This window comes from Laccaria bicolor, genomic scaffold (genome assembly GCF_000143565.1).
Source record: "Laccaria bicolor S238N-H82 LACBIscaffold_37 genomic scaffold, whole genome shotgun sequence".
NCBI classification, from domain to species: Eukaryota; Fungi; Basidiomycota; class Agaricomycetes; order Agaricales; family Hydnangiaceae; genus Laccaria; species Laccaria bicolor.
The window spans coordinates 118720-139683 of NW_001889908.1; the positions used below are offsets into that span (position 1 = coordinate 118720).

A 20964-nucleotide genomic window follows, 5' to 3' on the forward strand; every position below is an offset into this window, starting at 1 on the left:
GGGAATCGTCAGGTTTACCACCTCCACCTAAACGAAAAGCTAAGCAACCTGCAACAGCAGTAGTGCAAAGGTTTCCGTTAAGAACAGAGACAGTATCCCAACCGCCTCCTCGCGCGACTCATAGAAAAATTGTTAGGGCATCTGATAATATAAACCCTCTACTGAATGCCCTGAATAGTGGATACGGGATGGCACCGATTGCTGGAGGAGGGCAGGGGCACTGTTTCTTTTTTGAGGTCATTGAGACCTGATGTACCCATTATTTTTTAAAATGTATATCATTAGATTCTTGATTAGCTTCTTACTATTGCTTTGGTCTACCTCTCTGTCATGTGGTAGAGTAGCTACCCTTTTTTCAATGTTGTTTACATTTATGTACCAAGAGCATCTAATGCCCCAAAGTCATCCAAAAAGGGTTTGTCGCATCCAGCTTATTTCAGTCAGATTTGAGAGAGGAAACTATCTAGGAATGTCAAAACATTATCAAGTATATATTTGGTTAGGTTTCAGAGGTTGCTTTTACAATGAACAAAGCTGTAGGACATATATATGTCCTCAGAATTAAAACCATGCATTGTTGACAATTGTGTACCAAAGGCATCAAAAGGCCCTGAAATGGATATGTCGCATCCAGCTATTTTGGCTGCAATTGAAGGAGGAAAAAATATTGCAGGCTTCAGAATAAACAGTTGCAAATACAGCTATTTTGTGGTACCCTGGGATGCCTGTTTCTTTAGGTGTCATGGGTAAATCCACAAAAAGATGGCCTATGACCAGTGCATTAATCTGATCTAGATGGCAAGGGCCTTGGTAGATTAATCCACATTTCATGGCAAAGTCTTACAGCCATGGGTGAATGCAGTAGGAGTCCAGTAGGAATAGGTGGGGGAGTGTAAAGAGCTCAGCTTTCGGATGACCAATCAACACAAGTGTCCACTTCAACAACTTGTTCTTCATTTACACCAATCAAAATACTTCCCACACTCCAGTACCTTCCAATCTGTGATGACAAAAGGAAGACACATGAAGAACTTGTTCAGGAAGTGCAACATCTCTGAAACCAAGTCAATGGACTGTCAATGTCACTCTTGATGCAGATGGCTGAACTCAAGGCTTCAAATGTGCACTGTATGGTTATACACCATGAATTAGGTGATGTGCAAACACAACTCAAGAATGTCCAAGCCAAGAAGTCTCATGGTTCCACCAAAATCAAGGGCCATATCCTGACACTTCCTGAAATGAGAGTGGTGTTCAATGTGGAAGAAAAGGAAAGACAGGAAAGGGAACACATTGAGAGGGAGAAGGAAGCGCAAAAAGCAGTGGATACTCTCTCTCAGAGTGCGCAGGTTGCTCAAGATATCGTTTTCAAAGTTTTTGACAAGCTGCTGACCACTTATAAAAAAAGGGATGATGTTGATAGCCTTGTGGGTGCTCTCCACATTTCGAACACAGGATCCATCCCCAAGGTTACAACAAGGATCAAAGACCATCACACATCTCATCCCAAGTTGAAAACAAACATCCATTTTGCCAGATTGTATCAAGAGGGTCGTCACTGTGCTGCAGTCTTAACACCTGTCACCAATTCAGCCGAAACTTCTCAACTGCTACAAATAATCACAAGACCTACACACATACTCTTGTGCAGTCTGACCAAAATAAACAGAAAGTGTCTAAAAATAGAAAAATAACAATCAAGGAAAAGGGTTGTGGAAGTGCAGAGTGTTCTACTCACAGTACTTCCTTTATTTCTTTATTCTTCATGTGCACCAGTTTTTACAGTTCCTTTTTATTTTTTTAGTGTCTTTTATTTTTCTAGAATGCAAAAGTCAGGGACGACTTGTTGGATTGGATGACATCATCTCCAGCATCTTCACTGTAAACGGTCTCAAGGTATGACGTCATCACCGGCTACTTTTCAATCAGCGATCTTTATAGGATCGGTTTTCAATCGTTCATTTTCATACACTTGAATTGACTTTTTCTCCTTATTCATTTTTGTTTGTGACTTATGACAACTCCTTTAGGGGACCAAACTGAGCTTTAGAACTGGACAGTAGGGTCAATGCGTCGACGGTTGTGAAGCCTGCACTGAGTGGGGCAGTTGTGTTAGCAAATAGGCCTCTCACACCGTCAATTAGCTCCCTGAGAAATTCCCAGTTCGACGGTTCAGTGGAGGAACTTGGGTACTTTGATCCTTGGGAGTCCCAGTGTACCAGAAATAATTAGATGGGAGTTCCTTAGTTAGAGGAATCCCATGGAACAAATCCTAAGGGACACCCACATGCCTTGGATTCAGTACTTTACAGTGCCCCACCTATTCCTGCAGGAATGGGGTCATTGCAGTGGAATTCCAGGGGAATCGTGCAGGAATAGAGTCATTAAAGGGAGGGGGTAGGGGAGGGACAAGGTGGGGGTGTATTTATATTTTTGGGAGGGACAAGGAAGGGGGAAGAACAAGGGAGGGGAGGGAGGAAGGGGGAAGGACAAGAAAGAGGGAAGGAAGGAAGGGGGAGGGACAAGGAAGGGGGAGGGAGGAAAGGGGGGAGGGAGGAAAGGGGGGAGGGAGGAAAGGGGGGAGGGAGGAAAGGGGGGAAGGGAGGAAAGGGGGAAGGGAGGAAGGGAATGGTGGAGGGGAGAGGGAGTGTGGCTGGGACCTCGGCCATCGTTGTCCTGTGTTGGTGTCCCATTGTTGTGTTGCATTTCGTTGTCGTCTCCTTGTTGCGTGTTCGTCATGTGTCCGTGTTTTTGCGTTATTCATGGGCGTTGTCGTCGCCGTCATCGTGGGCACTGGTTGCCGTTGGGGGTGTCGTCGTGGGTGGCGTTGGTGTGGACCTGGTGGTTTTGGTAGGCGGTGTGGTGCCATCGTGTGTTGTGTGGGCAGTGCATGTTTTTCAGTGGGCAGCGCGTGTTTTTCAGTGGGTGGCACGTGTTTTTCGGTGGGTGCTTGTGTTTTTCAGTGGGTAGTGGGATGTTTTCGTGGGTGGGGTATGGTTTTCGTGGGCGCTGGCAGTGTACGTGGGCAGTGGGCATTGTTTTGTGCCTGTCGGGTGTCATTTTGTGTCCGGGGGCATTGTTTTCATGGGCATTGGGTGTTTTCGTGGGTTACGGCGCTGGTTGTTTTGTGACATGGCATCGCCGCGTTGTTGTTGAAGGGTGTTGTGGTCGATGTTGGTGGTCGTGGTGGCCATGGGTGATTGAGGAGCGACGTTGGCGGTGGTGGCTATGGGTGACGGTGATGGCGTGGCGTTGGCGGCGGTGACGAGCATGGTGGTGGTGGTGGAAGAAGAGAGTGGCCATGTTTGGTGAGCATGTTCACCAAACAAACATTGTTTGTGATCCATTGAAAATAAATAAACTATAATACAGTAACAAATAAATAAAATAAACGGATTGGACTGGAATCCCATTCCAGCCCACTCTGGGGAACACCATTCCTGATATTTATCACAAATTCCCCCCTATGGAGGGTGAACATTTTGGAACTCATTGTTACAATATGATGAAAGATATATATTAATCACAAATTTTATCTCTAATCTTGTGTCCAAATTGATAATTTCATGAAAATGTTGAATTCTGCCCAAAACATATCAAAAAAATGTATGCCCAATATATTGAGTGTCCGCTGAGTGCCCCACTCCCACAGAATATCATAATTTTTTAGAAAAAATGACCACTAAATGACTTTTGGGATCTCAACATCCACCCACCTCCTATGCATGGCCAACTCCAAATTAGAGCATCTGCAAATGTTAGGCTTGAAGACCATGACCTTGAACTTCTTGCCTTGTGGGGCCCCTTAAAAGCAACAACGAATTCCCAAGCCTGAGAAGGCATAATGGGAACCAAGTATTTGAAGGGGACTTCAATGGCTTCCCACATGATCAGTACTTTACTTTGCCCTACCTATTCCTGTCGGACTCCAGTCATTCCAGCAGATTCCGGTGGAATGGGACAGGACTCCGGTGGAATGGGACCAGAATCCAGTGGAATCCAGCAGAATCCAGTTGAATGACACCACAATCCACCATAAATAGCAGTACTTTACCCTCCCCCACATGCTCTGATCAGAGTATCTACAATCAGAATGGATCAGCACTGATCTAGAGGTCAGGTGACTTAATCTGCATTGATTCAACTCCTCAATACTCAGAATTTCTTATAAATTTCACATCTAGTCAAGTCATACATCTCAATAGATCAAAATTTAATGTATCATTAATGACATGAGTCTATTTTACTACATACAGTGCATATCAAAGAGGACAAGGAAGAGGGGATGGATAAGGGGGTAAGGACAAAGAAATGGGGAGGGACAGGGAAGGGGGCAGGGAAAAGGAAGGGGACAGGGACAATGAAATGGGGGAAGGGGGTGGGCATCCATTGCTGTGGTCGCCATCCATTGATGTGGTGGTGGTCCATTGATGTGGGTGTCCATTGGCGTGGGTGTCTGTTGGCACAATGTCTGCAAAGAGCGCCAACTAAATGCAAAAGAAAAGTCAAAATCAGTAGAAAACCAAAGAAAATAACACAACAATGCACCATGTAACTGTGAAGCCAGTATAACATAGCAATAATCTCGGCCTCAGACATATCATTGAGGCAGGATTGCGAGAAGAGGTCGATGCTGATTTCAAATGCTTGAGTGGTGGTGCAACAACCAAGGAACGCAGTAGGCATGGTGGGGAAAGTTAGAAAGAAATTGTGAAAACCACCCCCATGAACCACAAAGTTTATAGGAATGTCAGACGGAACACATGGAATAGCAAGGCACTTTCCAAAGTAGAGTCTGTGGGAGAAGATCCCTGAGAATCCCTCCGTTCCGTCGACCCTGAAAATCTTAATGGACGCCAAAAATGTTAATCAAGTGAGGCATACCTAGGCAACAATGGGAATATGATGTCATGTCTTCGAAGAATAATGTGCCTGCACTAGTAATAGTAACAAGACACACTTGACAGATGGTGATCTTTTGAAGACATATCAATATAAAATCCAGAAAAACACGAGGGGAACATCCTCACATGGGGATCTAGTGATGACTGAGGACAGTCTGTATCATAGTGAGGGGGAGATGATATGGAGTGTAACAGTACACCCACATAAATGCGAATTTTGGCAATTTCTCCTATAAAACCTCCTATAAGAGAAATACAGTCACATTGATCATAAGGATCATTAGATGCAACCTGGTCTAGTTGATTAAAGTCTACATCTGAGAAATGTGCATGCCTTGGGCAGTAGGAATTGCGGTTGGTTTGTGAATGAATCACTTCAATATACTCAAAGTCTAATAAAAAAGCTACACTACCATGAAATAGTACACTATAGTGTGTTCTAGAGTCAAGACACCTCCACACTGGGTGTTGGAGTTTACACCAAACCAGGGTCTCACCTTACTATGGATTAAAAGATATTAATTCTAAAGATAAATGTGTGAGTGTAGAAACTCGACGTGTACCTGATGCGAGAAGTCATTCGGTCACGTGCTATGAAGCATGATCCAAGAAGTCATGTAGCAAGACACATCACACACATCAATGCATCACAAATCATGGCATCATTGACCCAAGAAAACTCAACTTTGTGAAATATTTCGAAGTCTACCAAGACAGAAAAAACTATGAACGATTTGCCATGTGGTCTGAGACCCCTCCAGTTTCCCCAATCTTTCCTCAATGAACTCCTTTCCACAGCGTATGTTTCGAATGTCTTCTTCGATCCCAGCGACCCTCCCTGGGGGAAGAAGCTTGAATGTACAAATCTAGTATTGTTAGAATTGTATAAGTGTCCCACATTGATCTATGCCTATTAGAAAAGCATTGGTGGTTGTGTAAATTTTATTGCAGCAATAGACTTCTGAAACATGTGGGAAGGGCCAGGTAAACAAAGGCAAATAATCAGATAATTTTACAAGTTTATGCTACAAAACATGGGGGAAGAAGCTTGAATGCTCAGACAAGCTAGAATCATAATCAAGAAGTAACTTGGCATCTACTGATACTATTTTTAAGAGGACCAGTGGTCTGTGGCCAAGCGAATACAATACTCAGCAGTTTTGTCTAACACAGCCAAACAAATGAATGCCTGGCACAAATTCAGCATATGGGATAGAGGCTCTGTGTGTTAAGGAAAATGCATAGCACAAGGTTGTATATAATGCTATTTAGATGCTCTGTTGTAAATATATAAGGGCTGGTAGAGTTAGGTTATTTTGATTAACCAATTCTTTTTTTCATTGTTCATTCATGTTGACAGACTTATTAAGATATGTTCCTGGAGTCTTTTCAGTTAGTTTTTTTTGTTGAGTAGTCTATAATATGTTATCTATCAGTTAGAATTGGTTTAACAATTCGCACTGTTGTTATTGTGAGGCAATAGTATTAAGTATTCACGAAACAAATCTTTGTTTATTGACTCTGTTTGGATAAACAAAGGTTAGCCAAACAAGCAAATATGTGTTGATATTTTGATTCGTGTTTCTTTCTTCAATGTTCAACCATCATTCTTTCCCCTGATATGGATGAAACCATTTCACCTGTATAAAATTCAATTTTAACGATTTTACCGATAAAGGTCATTTCTAATAAATACACTACATACAATTGCAATGATACAAAGAGTCAATGTGCATACCCGGCGCAGTTGACTAAAAATACAAATACGTGGAATCTGAAAATAGGACAAGGCTTTGGAACTGGCAGCAGTACACATCGTGACATTATACTTGGATCCTATCTAAGATTCACCTACCATGAAATAGAGCATGAAGAGGTTCTAGAGTAAACACCCAACACAGGGAGAAGAATTGCATTACTACCAAAGGGTTTAGAAACACATAATGGATTTATTGTGAAAACTCGTGCTTATACAAGAAATGCAGAAAAGACGACATAGACGCTTAAACGGCATGTCTGAAACATTGAAAGACTAAACTACACCTAGGTAGTAAATGTACAAAGACTTAGCGTGGCTCACGGACATTCAGAAAGTCATGTACAGCAGTTCCTGCGTACGCATCAAAGACTGATGTGTCTGAATGTCACAAGTACAAACATGAGAAAAAGACAGAACCCCCTGACAATTAAGAAAGACATTTGAAAACACCTTTGGAGTGTCTCCCGACCTCCGTAATGAAAAGACAAGCCAAGACAAGGCATTTTAATTAAAAACTCGGAAACGATGGAAGGCTGAAGACTATTGGTAAATGCGTACACATGCACATCAACACATCAGGGAATGTTAATCATTTTGTGATGTCATCTGTCAAACCGGTAAACCGGGCCATAGAAAGAAACACGCGAGATCATGCCAAGCTAAGAATAGCTACATCAGCTAACTCCGCATACGCATCAAACACTGATGCATTTGAAAATGAAAGACTGGAGTATATAAGGAGTGCGCTGGCAGGTCAAAAGGCAAGGAATCGCCCCCATTGACCAGCTAGTTGCACTCCAAGTAGGACTTAGGAGGTGGACAGTTGTAATCAATTAAACTCCACTTACAGGATCAATTACTGGTTTACTCACCTTTTCCAAATATGAAGATCGTTTATCAGGCTAGAAGGGTGCACTCTAATGTAGACCCAATTTCTCAACTCTGATGCCATATGCTGCCTCAGAGTAGTCCCCTGGATGTACAGTTTGATCCATTACAGTTAAAACCAGTGGAGGATCCTTTACAAGGAATGCATGAAGAACTTAAACCAAAGTTTGAGGAAAAATTGCTAATGGTCGCTACAACATGAGTCTCAATATCACCTTACCATTAGGAGAAGGCAAGGAACCTGTTGTCCAATGTGATGCCCCATGAATGTATTCCACCATCATCCAGATAGATGAGCAGGAGATTTGGCAATGGAAGGATGCATACATCAAGGATCCACACTTCAAACTAGTACATATGAGTAAAGAAAAAGAGGAAGGAATGAACATCATGTTTCCACAATATCATGTCTCCAAGGAAGGACTTATCTATTTAAAGGGCTTCACATCGACATTATGCAGGAGGCACACAACACCATTACCGAGGCTGCACATGGAGGGTACTTCAAAACCGACAATCAGATCAGTAGTACTTACTATTGGCCTAGGATGTCCAGAGAAATCAAGGTTTTCGTTAATACCTGTGATGTTTGTCAGAAGATAAAACCCTGGCGACACAGCACAGTGGGTTTACTTCAGTCCATCCCAATGCCAATGCAGCCCTTTGAAGTTGTCAGCATGGATTTCATTCTGGAGTTACCAACTTCAAATGGATTCGACAATGTATTAGTGATCATTTGACAAACTCACCAAATACACAATCTTCATACCCACAACAACCAAGATCACCAAAGTAGAAACTGCAAGATTGTTCTTCAAGCACATCATATCAAAATTTGGAATTCCAAGACAAATCATATCAGACAGGGATACAAGGTGGAGAGGAGACTTTTGGAAAGAAATTTGTCAACTAATGGGTATGAGACAGTCCCTGACGATGTCATACCACCCACAATCTGATGGACAGATGGAGATCATGAATCAGTTTGCATTACAGTTTTACAGCTGTTCAGAGTTCACAAAGTTCTTTGTTGTTGAAAATGCCTGGATAGTGCTATCTTGAAGCTATTCAGTCCAAGGCTCTTAAGTTGCTTACATATCATCAACCTCAAATAACACAATGGATACAGCAGCTGCTCAGAGTTCACAAAGTACTTTGTTGTTTGAAAACATCTAGAACTGCCCCTGGACAGCACTGTGCTGCCTTGAAGCTATTCAGTCCAAGATTCTTGACTTGCTTTATTTTAGTATTATCCACTTCAAATGACACTATAGATATTTTTCTAGGCCACAAACATTACAGATAGATTTCTCAGCTGCTCAGTTCACAAAATACTCTGTCAGTCAAAGACCTCAGCTATTTGGTCCAAAGGTTCCCAATTTGCTTTTTTTAGAGAGGCAAGGTCTTGGTATCAAGATAGAGCCCACTCCCACCAGCCAAATTGTTCCCTCTGCCAAAGCTGTGATCTGGCTGTTGCATTTTACATGCCAAAAATATATATCTAAAATATAAATATATCTTGACAATATATAACCTCAATCTTTCCTTGGTTAGAGTGAAGTATGCAAGGTGCTAGGGATTCTTTGCAGCTAGTGTTTAAAAGTTCAGTCTGGTATGGTTTGTTGATGCCCCAGGGCTTTAACCATAACTTTGACTGGTCTGCCTTTGTCCCAGAAGTCAAAAGACCAGGCCAGACCAAAAAAAACCACAGTGTGGTCTTTTTGTGGTCTTTCTTTGGTTTTGACTGGTTTAAGACTGGTCTTTTGGCCAATATTTTAAAATTATGAATCAGTAAATCTATTAACATTATTTGTAGCTTTAAAAAGAGCCCAAGAATGTTAAATTCCATTAAGAATTGGTGTTTTTATAAAAAAGGTCTGGTACATCTACCATTTTCTGTGAAATTTTACATTTTCAATCATATCTTTGTCAGTTTTGAACCAATTAATATGTGCTTGAGTGTGTTTGGAAGGGTATTTAGTGGGCTGCAAAAAGCCAGTCCTAACCAATTCATTTAGACCAGCCTTTTTGCAGTCTTTACTTCTCAAAAATGAAAAGACTGGACCACATGCCTGTTTTTTTGCAGTCTTGGTCCAGTCTGGTTATGGTCTTTTTCCAGTCATGAGACTGGACTTCCAACCACTATTTTCAGCTGTCATGCAATCTACCCAAGTCAAAAATTAGCATACACATCAATAGCATCTTTGATACTTAGCCAGAGGTTCAACCTCTGGAAGGGGACAATACTCTCGTATTGGCCTATAAATGACTTTGTCTGCAGGTGGGCCATAGTGGTGTCTCACTTCAGTCACCCACTGACAACTGACTATTAGTCTTGCAAACTCCATGAACATTACAGGACTAAATGTCAGGGTGTATATCCATATTGTATATATTCTGGGGCTTATTTTACCTAAATATATTTTGTTGTCCAATATCACGCTAAATATATTTCTAGTGTGTCATACACCCCAAAAAATATTTCCCCACTGGAATGGACTCGAAATATATTTCTTATGCCTGGACCCTGAATTGTGACTGTCACAATGTAGAAATATATTTCTTGGCTGGGATGGACTTGGGATATATTTGGCAGCTAGGGTTGACTAAGGATATATTTCTTCAGCCACAAGGGGTGTCTGGGGTCCTATATTTAAGAGAAAAACTTGTGATTTTTTATAATATAGGGGATAGGGGATTTACCTATTATTTTGTAGGCAGAATACCCTCATTGGGATGTGTGTTGACAGATATTTACCAATAGCTTTGACCCATGTGTAGTATAAGCTTTGATGTGCGCACTATTTCCTAATTGGGCCATTTCCCAATTAGGAAAGCTTTTTTCTGCCACACCTGATGTCAGGCACAGTGCACATTTAGGTTGGGAACTGTTTCCCATGCTTTTTGGGCCAGCAGAGTTAATGGCTAGCATGGTTTGTTAATGATGATGTGTGCACTATGTCCTAATTGGGAAAAGCTTCACACTTTTTTCTGCCACACCTGATGTCAGGCACAGTGCACATTTAGGTGGGGAATTGTTTCCCATGCTTTTTGAGCCAGAAGAGTTAGTGGCTACCTTAGTGTTGTCATTGTTCATGATGATCTTTGCATATTTCCCAATTGGGAAAGTCATTACAGAATATCAGTTTGGTTTGTAGTGTCCGCTTTTTTCATTCCAACACTTTGTAGTGTCCACTTTATTCATTACACAAGTTGTGTTTTACTGAGCATCAAGTGTCCTAACTTTTCTCTTGGACAGCATCTGACTGTAGCCCCAACAGCTGGCAAATCATTCACTGAGATTGTCTTGAAAGAGATCATGTTGAATTTGGCTATGGTCAGACATAGATGGACAGAGATGAGTCCCCAGGGAGATGCAACATCAATTTCAAATTTTCGCTGCTGGAGACAAATTTGTAGTCTCTTTTTCAAAGCTAGATAGTGTTTGCAGGTCCAGTATACAGGACTGAAAATATACATAGGACTGAACTGGACTGAACCATGGTTCGGTCTTTTTCCAGTTGCAGTTGCCCACATTTGTGGTCAGTCCAGTTGCCAGTTGCCATGTTTTTGTAAATATTTAATAACCGAAAAAGACTGGTTTAGACCGGTTGCAACCGGTCGTTCGTCCCATCACGTGTTGGACCCTACTCGCACACATTTTTACTTGATTTTAGGTCCCTCAATCATCAAAAATGGTCAAGAATTGGTTGAGATATGGCCAAAAATATTTTTATATGCAATTTGAATGTATATCCTTTCCGTTTTTGCCATATCTCAGTAAAATCTTCACGGAATTGCTTAAATCTTTGATCAGTCTATGGAGAATTAAAATATCTATCTACGTATGCAATTTATGTGAGTTGAGGTGTAATAAATTTTACAACCAAAGACCGGTTGAGGCTTTGGGGAAGAAAAACATGTTTGTCCACTTTATTCATTGCAAAATTGTGTAGTGTCTGCTTTATTCATTACAAAATTGTGCTTCATCATTTGGAATCCATACACAAATTGTGTTTTGACTGAGCATCAAGTGTCCTATTTGTCCCCTTGGCCAGTTTCAGTCATGTTGTCCAACATTCATTGCATCTCCCTGGGGACTCATCTCTGTCCATCTATGTCTGACCATAGCCAACCTCAACATGATCTCCTTCAAGACAATCTCAGTGATTGATTTGCCAGCTGTTGGGGCTACTGTCAGATGCTGTTCAAGGGGAAAGTTAGGACACTTGATGCTCAGTCAAAACACAACTGGTGTATGAATTCCAAATGATGAAGCGCTGTTTTGCTGGAGTCACAAGATATCAGAAAGGCAGACCACAAAATTTTCTAATGAAAAAAGCAGACACTACATACACACTTGTAATGAAAAAGTGGACACTACACAATTTTGTAATGAAAAAAGCGGACACTGCACAGATTTCTAATGAAAAAACGGACACTGCACAATTTTGTAATGAATAAAGCAGATACTACACATTCTTCTAATGAAAAAGCGGACACTACGCACCTTTGTAATGCAAGAAGTGGACACTGCGCAGTTTTCTAATGAAAAAAACGGACACTACACAGTTTCTAATGAAAAAAGCGGACACTTCACAATTTTGTAATGAATAAAGCGGACACTACACAGTGTTGTAATAAAAAAGCGGACACTACACAATTTTGTAATGAATAAAGCGGACACTACACAATTTTGCAATGAATAAAGTGGACACTACACAGTTTTGCAATGAATAAAGTGGACACTACACAGTTTTGTAATGAAAAAAGCGGACACTACACAGATTTCTAATGAAAAAAGCGAACACTACACAATTTTGTAATGAATAAAGCGGACACTACACAGTGTTGTAATGAATAAAGTGGACACTACACAAGAATAAAGCGGACACTACAAGGTGTTGTAATGAAAAAAGCGGACACTACACAATTTTGTAATGAATAAAGCAGACACTACACATTCTTCTAATGAAAAAAGCGGACACTACACACACTTCTAATGAAAAAAGCGGACACTACAAAGTGTTGTAATGAAAAAAGCGGACACTACAAACTAAACTGATATTATGTAATGACTTTCCCAATTGGGAAATATGCGGACATTGTCATTAACAATGACAACACCCTGCTAGCCATTAACTCTTCTGGCCCAAAAAGCGTGGGAAACAGTTCCCAACCTAAATGTGCACTGTGCCTGACATCAGGTGTGTCAGAAAAAAGTGTAACACTTTTCTTAATTAGGAAATGGCCCAATTAGGAAATAGTGCACACATCAATGCATATACTACACATGGGTCAAAGCTATTGGTAAATATCTGTCAACAAAAATCCCAATGAGGGTATTCTGCCTACAAAATAATAGTTAAATTCCATATCCCCTATATTTATAAAAATCCCAAGTTTTTCTCTTAAATATAGGACCCCAGACACCCCTTGTGGCTGAAAAAATATATCCTTAGTAAACCCTAGCTGCAAAATATATCCCAAGTCCAACCTAGACAAGAAATATATTTCTACATTGTGACAGTCACAATTCAGGGTCCAGGCATAAGAAATATATTTGGAGTCCATTCCAGTGAGGAAATATATTTAGTGTGACATTGGACAACAAAATATATTTAGGTAAAAGTGGAGATATACAAGCCCAAGAAATATATACAATACAGATATACACCCTGACATTTAGTCCTGTAGTATTCATGGAGTTTGCAAGACTAATAGTCAGTTGTCAGTGGGTGACTGAAGTGGGCTGAACTGACTCTGCACAGATGATTTTTGAAGCTGTATGTGACACCATTCTTCCCTGGCATTGCAGAAAAATTCGACTGGTGTGCTGAGTGGCATGAGCAGAGATACACAAATGCCAAGCCCCTGTTTGGGTGCTTCTGGAACCTCTGCATGAATGGTATGTTTCCTGGTCAGGACAGAGTACATTGTCACCCTTATGCAGATAGCAAAAATATTGTTGGTGTCTGCCTTCTCATGGTGTATGGTCTCCCTGGTCTGATTTCCATCCCTTTCTCCTTCTCCTAACTCTGCTGCACACCACTGCAGGAAGTGACTTTGACCACACTCAAAAACCTGGCTGGTTCTCTAGAAGGCAGGAGTTCTTATTGAGCTCCCTTCATGGGTCTTTTTGGCATACCCATCCTCACTTCTGTACCACTTCAATACTGATGTTGATGGTGCTTTTTCATCATGACAAACTTTGAATTTCAATCTAATGTGCCTTTCAAGATATTGATTTTGCCTCCACTCCAGCTGGAGTTTGGCCTACTTGGCAAAGCTCAACTCATTTACTGGGCAATGGCAGAGGAAGCTTTGTTTTTTTAATGAAGCAATGCTTTACCAATTGAGGTCATTATTGTCTCCCTATAATTTCTGCCAAGCTCTGCCTGAGCTCAGCTGAGTTCAGGTAGTTTTTGATAACAGGGCACCCATATTGAGTTGGCAGGTGGGTCACAGCCAAGCTCTGCAGGACTTGGGCCAGTCCTGAGGACTGGGATTTCACCTCACCCAAAACATTCAAATAGTTCTCACTGTTGTTTATAATATTAGGGTCCATCGTTCAGAATCTAGAGCAATGTGATAGAAAAATAGCAAAGAAAATCAGACAAAAGCCAGAAAAATTATAAATTCTGTTGGGCACTACCTTCAGGGTCTACTTTAGGGTCCATCCCAAAAAGGAAATCTCATATGGTTTGACCCAAAAGTGAAGAAACATGATTCAGGTCCATGTAAGGGGATGTTGAGATGTTGGTCACATGACCAGTTACCAAAAATGGTCAAAATCAAAGTTGTAGACCTATACTGTAGCTTCCTGAATTATGTTCTGAAGTGTTTCTGGTGTGGAGAAATGAAGTAAAGAATTTTCAAGAGTGTTGGATATTTAGAAGGCTAAGAGTAAGGGCTATAATTATTATATTATGGGAAAATTATCAAAAGAGGAAGGTGCATGCCCTGAAAGGGAAACTGACACTGTCAGACTACAAAGTTTACAAAAGTCAGACGTACACTACAAGGTTTACTAATAGACTATGAAAGTTGGACTTAGATTACAAAGTTTAGTGATAGAACTACAAAAGACTATGAAAGTCAGACTTAGACTACAATTTAGCAGACATCCTGCCAATCTCTGCCATGCTTGGCAGAGTTCTGAGGATTCCTGCAGGACTCTGTCCAGTCCTGCAGGAATCAGGGGGAACTGTAAAGTACACCCCCAGCCAACTTTTTCCCCCCCTACCTTAAAAACCACCCAAGCTTGGCAGAGCTCTGACAGAGTTGAGCTGAGCTTGGCAGAGATTACAGGGGGACAATAAAGACCTCCAATTTTTCACCATTGCTGCCTGTACTTTTTGATGCCCTACATATTCCGCTGGATTCCACCGGATTCCACATGTATGGACTGGAATCCACTTTTGAAAATCTTTTATCTCATATCTCCACAATGGGAGCACCTCAGAACACAATTCAACCAAATTTGGGAAGCTACAGTGCCAGCTACAACTTTTGTTTTTGACCATTTTTGGTAATTGGTCATGTGACCATCATCCTGACATCCCATTGAATGAACCCTGATAAGCAGAATCCTCATTATCTTGAATTTCTTGACTTTTTCGTCATACAAGATCATATTTCCTTTTGTGGGTATATATAAATGGCCCTGACATGGACCCTGAAGGCAGTGCCCCATATTGTATACACTGCATATACCAACTCCATTTTTTTGTGATTTTTCTGCTATTCTTTTACTAGAAATACTTATATTTCCTTTTTTGGATATGTACCCTGAACCTGACAACAGCTATTTGGAAATGTGCACAGACCATGTAAACAGTACCCCAACATTGTCAACAATGGTTACAGTGTTTTGCATATTGTTTTGCACAACCAAATTTTCGTGAGCGCTGTTTGGCTGTGTTGCGACATGACATTTTGGTCACATCCCAAACCCTGAACCCACCGTCCTCATTTTTCGGCAGCCAGAATACTTTCTACGTGCAGGTTCAAGACTTCGAAATATTGAATCAAGGTCAGAATCATATTTTAGCTTGAAACTGTAGGGATGGAGCTCCCTCGTCGTCAGCCAAGCATCTTTCCTGAAGTATAGGAGGTTGGTCCATCCTTTTTTTACAGAACCGGCCTCCATTTCTCTCCAGTTCCCCTCGATTTCCCACCTGAATCCATTCTTGGTAGTGCCCTGCAGTGTCAAAGCCGATTCGAAATCTGAGCAATGGAGGGATTTTCACGATGAGCAGTATAAAATGTGAGTGGAACCTTCAAACGATTGATATCACTCTCTGACTACCATGAACCCTCAGGGCTCCATTTACAACAAGGACGATGCCGAGAACCACCCTCTGATTTCGCGAAACGCCAATGACCAGCGTCCATCTGAAGGGTGGTTGAGAAACCCGGTGTGGATTGGTATGTTTTACTTGCCTGATTTTCATACGTCTTGCCTAAAAATCTCATAGATGATGGAGTCAACCCGCCTTGCTTTTATCACTCTCATCAGGAGGTCAACGATGCCCTCGTCGCCGCTGGTGTAACCCCGGGTATCCAGTATGATCAATATGCTGCAAGAGTCACTCCGACACCTGTTGCTACTGAACCACCTGTGCCCCTCACACCTTCTCTAATCAACTTGACAAACAACCACTATAGGACAGGGGTTGATAGCACTGGTACGTCTTCTGTTCTCATTTAAGATTCATCTTGAAATCTAACATCCATTGCTCGCAGCACCTGCTTCAAAGGGCCACCTTATCAATGTCACCCTCATGTACTCCAGCACGACAGCCGCGCCTACTGGATGGGGAAAGGCTGTCCCAAAGAAATGCAAGAATACAAAGATGGACATGATCTTACTGGATTCAATCACATGTGTTGACTTTGTCAAGGCAATTTTGGGGGTCCACGGCATTTCCGACAAGTTTGCCCCAGGTGTACACTCAGGCCCCGACTTTAAAATGTGGTGGAACGGTGCTGTGTTCGTTTGACCCTTTCTTTTACTATGTTGTAGTTCCAATAACGTATTCACTCCTTAAGCGGCAGCAAGGGTGGCACCCCCTCTATTCAGAATGACCATCAGTTTAGTGTTGCCCTTGGAGCTCTTCTCAAAAAAGACAAAAGCAAGGTTTAAGTCAGTGTGGAGATTGACATTGATGACATGGAGGGTTTCCGGATCAAGCATGTAGTAAGCAAAACCTTTCTTTATTGATGAGCGAGCTCACGCCAATATCTAGCTTCCTCCTTCCATCTCAGATGCACCAACGGTGGGTGGTGACAAAGAATTGGCATACGGCACTCGGGTAAGACTTATATTATCTGTTGCTTATACAACATCCCACTGATCTTATCTCTTTACAGGTTCCATGTATTGACAACTTTAGCAAGCTTTCCCAACTACATGGCAAATTCATAATCGACCTCGAAGACGTGGTCTTGTCAGACGCACCAGGGAGAACACGGCGAAGCTGGATATTGTTACGTTAACCCAATGAGTGAACATGTCTGTTTGAATCCTCTTCAGCTCAAAACTTGGGCTGCAGCTATGGTACATCTGTCTATTTCATTTGCCCTTCTTCAAGTCTGACATTGGTGAAGGCTGCCGGAGATGCAACCAAGCATGAACCACCTAACATAAATGTGTTTGATGGTGCTCATGATGGCCATCTCAACAGTCCTAAAGCTTGTGGACGAACTGGTCCTTTTTCGAGCTCTGCTCACGCTGCAGTGTTGCCAAACCCTAACCGTGATGCCATGGCTTTATTGGTGTCCGCCCTTCTCAGGGGACTTTCTCATAAGTGCGGTCGCTCCACATCCAAGTCCCCTACACGACCTGTCCCTTCCACCCTGAAGCGGTCGAAACCTATGTCTCCCACCACAAACTCTCCAGTCCCAGAGGCAGGGCATGAGCTCTGTGACTGTCTTCATGACTTTGCCAAGTTGGAGGGCATCAACTTGACTTCTCACGAAATTGCTCTCTGCGAGTAAGATTACTCTCCTGACATTATTCCTTTTGTTGATGATGCCGAATCATTGGTGCCACAAGGGGTATAGTTATCAAGTTTAGCACCATTTTGGCGCTGATTTGTTTTGTCGTCGACACTCGCTTTGTCCAACCACACGCAGTATTCTGCAGGGATATCACCATATTCTGCTTGCCAAATGGCCTGCAACAGCTCATTCCTCTCCAATGCTTCACTTGCTACATGCTTGTTGCTCATTTCCCAATGACGCAAGGCCCACGATATTGTAGCAATAGATACATCAGCATTTCGGGAAGCATAGAGCTCCTCCTGGAGCTCGTCAAGGTAGACCTTGGGCCGAGCAGCAATCAAGGCAATCAAATAATTCATGTCTGAAAATTGGTTGTGCAAAACAATATGCAAAACACTGTAACATCATGTCTCTGCTGTTTTTCTGGTTATATTTGCACTAATTACCAATTTTACCATATTTGGAAATGTGCACAGACCATGTAAACATTACTCCAACATTGTCAATAACAGTTAACACCATGTGTATACCTTTTCCCCTTCTTTTCTGATCTTCTGGCTATATTTGCTCAAGAACAGTCTACATCATGTTCATTCTTTTTTGCTGATTTTCTGGCTATATTTGCATTAATTACCATATTTGGAAATGCGCACAGACCATGTAAGCAATACATCACCAATAGTGAGCACCATCCCTATTTTTTTCCCTTTTCCCCACGATTTCTGGTTATATTTGCATTAATTACCATATTAGGAAATGCGCACAGACCATGTAAACAGTACCCCAACATCATTACCACCATCCCTATTTTTCTTCTGATTTTATTGCTAATTTTTATCTGAAAATATAGAACTTGCCATATTTGNAATTTTTAGTGTTCATTCTGGTCACTGCATTCCAGTGCCATTCTGTTCTGGTCCTTAGGGTTAGGTTAGGTCCATTCTGGGGACTGTTCTGGTGAAAATCCTGGAATAACAATATTCCGTGGCTGGAGTGGAATTTTGGCTGGTAAATTCCACTGGAATGGCACCAGAATCTGCCAGAATGATGGGAATCTGCCGGAATGACGGAAAACCAGAGGTTTTTACGCTGCCACTGCTTTTCCGAGCGGACTCTGGTCGGACTGAGGGTATCCAGAACAGGTATTTTTTTGCTTTACCACTGCAGCAATTTTTCTGGGGATTTTCCAATGCTTTTCCGAGCATTTCTGGTCAGACCTCAAAGTCCATTGGACTTTTCTGTCAGACTTCCTATGGACTCACAGCAAACTAGCAGCCAGTCCACTGGAAATGAACAGCAAGTGCCAACGGAATTCCAGTGGACAGATCCAATAGCAGTCCAATGGACTGGGCTAGTTATTAGTATTATTAATGAAAAAAGAAAGTTATTAACAATTAATCAGGTAACTACATAGTAAACTCTGAATGTCGTGGACAAGACTTACATTGCCATAGCTGCATACAGTGCCAATCATTGGGATTCTGTATTTTGTTCAGCTGGCGGGGTGAGCATTTCAAATATCTACCCCAAATTTATGTTCAAAAGTCATGTGGCTCATTCGTTTGATGAATCCGCCACCCAACACAATTTTTTCCCACCCTTCCTTTTCTCCCCCCACCACCTCCTACACCCCTCAACCTCTCGACATTGTCTAGCCGCCTTGTTTCGGTGGTGACCGATGTTCGTGGGTCCCACAGGTAAGCCGCCCTCCTTTCTTTATGTCTAATTGGCCACTGACGCCTCCAAAAGCAGGTTGTAACCCTGTGGGGCCCACGGTATGTCTCCCCCCCTCAATTACAGCCCCGATTGACCAATTCAACAGCACCACAGCCCGCTACAGCACCCTCGAATCATTCCACCCCCCTTTCCCATTTGTTTTGCCCACAGCGCTGAACCCATGTCATTTCACGCCGAACGCCCACCCACCCAAGCACACCTGCCCATTGCATTTTGCACCCAAATGCTTTTCTGTCCCCATTCCCATCTGTTTTGCTAACAGCGCCCATTCCCTGTCATTTCGCGCCCACCCAGCCCCCCAAATGCTTTTCCTTCCCCTTTCCCATCTGTTTTACTAATAGCGCCCACCCCCCATTGTTTTGCGGCCAACGCCCACCCACTCAAGCACCCCACTCATGGTGTTTCACACCCCATCGCTTTTCTGTCCCCGTTCCCATCCATTTTGCTACCAGTGCCCACTCCCCATCGTTTTGTGCCCAACGCCCATCGACTTGAGCACACCCCACCCATGGCATTTCACACCCAAATCCTTTTCTGTCCCCGTTCTCATCTGTTTTGCTCACAGCGCCTACTCCCCGTTGTTTTGCGCCCAGCCCCCAAACACTTTTCTGTCCCCGTCCCCATCCCATTTTGCTCACAGTGCCCACTCCCCATCATTTCGCAGTACTTTACAGTGCCCCACCTATTCCTGCAGGAATCCTGCAGGAATCTAGTCATTCCAGTGGAATTCCTGTGGAATACACAGGAATTCCTGTGTATTCCTGTGTATTCCTGTGGAATTCCTGTGTATTCCTGTGGAATTCCTGTGTATTCCTGTGGAATTCCTGTGTATTCCTGTATATTCCTGTGGAATTCCTGTGGAATTCCTGTGTATTCCAGGGGAATTCCTGTGTATTCCAGGGGAATTCCTGTGTATTCCAGGGGAATTCCTGTGTATTCCAGGGGAATTCCACTGGAATGGGACAGGATATGAGAAGAATAAGGTATAAAACCTCTATTTAAATGCAAGTATATGTTAATTTACAGTAATATACACTTCTGCATACTTCTCTTTACTACTATTCAGTTAACTATACATTTACACTAATATACACTTCTGCACACCTCTTTCTCTTCACTACTATTTAGTTGTCCTCATCATCTTGAGCTTCTTCATCTAAACCTAAGTTTTCCTCCTCATCTTCATCTGATTTCTTCATCTCTTGTTTGTGGAGGACATACTTTGTGTGATAGAACAGCATGGTGTGTAAAAACCAGTTGAAATTTCCAGGTGTCATACATTTGAGAATTGATTGATATCCACCAAGCCATGCATTAAGTTGTTCACAAACCTAGATGTAATACAGTGTTGAGGTGAGATTGAATCTAAATAAAGTAATAAATACCTGTGTATTGAATGCTCGCTTCAAATATGCTCTACCATTCTTATCATATGCCATGACTACAAGGTTTGGAGCAGATCCATCTCCAGGTGAGGGATTACAATATTTTCGGCATAGAAAATCTAACACCCGATGATTGATATAGTGGTAGGCATCCACAATAAATCGAGTAGTTTTTTTCCAAATATCCCAACTTCCATTTGCTACTGCAGTTGCAAACACTTGACAACCTTTATCAATACAAATATAATCAGGTCTTGATTCTTCTGTTGGATAAACTTTTCCT

At 42.1% G+C, this 20964-nt stretch overlaps 5 protein-coding genes across 5 annotated transcripts; 2 read left to right on the forward strand and 3 right to left on the reverse strand.

Annotated features, from left to right (window-relative positions):
* Positions 1-848: 848 nt before the first annotated feature.
* Positions 849-2063, forward strand: LACBIDRAFT_331916 (uncharacterized protein; the record flags this gene model as incomplete). Its single annotated transcript, XM_001886308.1, has 5 exons — positions 849-882; positions 1153-1427; positions 1538-1739; positions 1823-1896; positions 2031-2063. The coding sequence occupies 5 exons, from the start codon at positions 849-851 to the stop codon at positions 2061-2063; spliced, it is 618 nt and encodes a 205-aa protein (XP_001886343.1).
* A 2010-nt stretch (positions 2064-4073) lies between these two features.
* Positions 4074-4686, reverse strand: LACBIDRAFT_331917 (uncharacterized protein; the record flags this gene model as incomplete). Its single annotated transcript, XM_001886373.1, has 3 exons — positions 4074-4082; positions 4255-4456; positions 4574-4686. 3 exons carry the CDS (start codon positions 4684-4686, stop codon positions 4074-4076), a joined length of 324 nt encoding a protein of 107 aa, XP_001886408.1.
* Positions 4687-15863: 11177 nt separating this feature from the next.
* LACBIDRAFT_331918 (uncharacterized protein) lies at positions 15864-17189 on the forward strand (the record flags this gene model as incomplete). Its single annotated transcript, XM_001886309.1, has 7 exons — positions 15864-15981; positions 16032-16241; positions 16300-16546; positions 16606-16693; positions 16803-16868; positions 16927-17003; positions 17090-17189. 7 exons carry the CDS (start codon positions 15864-15866, stop codon positions 17187-17189), a joined length of 906 nt encoding a protein of 301 aa, XP_001886344.1.
* A 366-nt stretch (positions 17190-17555) lies between these two features.
* On the reverse strand, positions 17556-18081 carry LACBIDRAFT_331919 (uncharacterized protein; the record flags this gene model as incomplete). Its single annotated transcript, XM_001886374.1, has 2 exons — positions 17556-17920; positions 18015-18081. 2 exons carry the CDS (start codon positions 18079-18081, stop codon positions 17556-17558), a joined length of 432 nt encoding a protein of 143 aa, XP_001886409.1.
* A 2339-nt stretch (positions 18082-20420) lies between these two features.
* On the reverse strand, positions 20421-20735 carry LACBIDRAFT_307789 (uncharacterized protein; the record flags this gene model as incomplete). The annotated part of the gene is made up of 2 exons (XM_001886375.1): positions 20421-20627; positions 20682-20735. The coding sequence occupies 2 exons, from the start codon at positions 20733-20735 to the stop codon at positions 20421-20423; spliced, it is 261 nt and encodes an 86-aa protein (XP_001886410.1).
* Between the last annotated feature and the right edge of the window lie 229 nt (positions 20736-20964).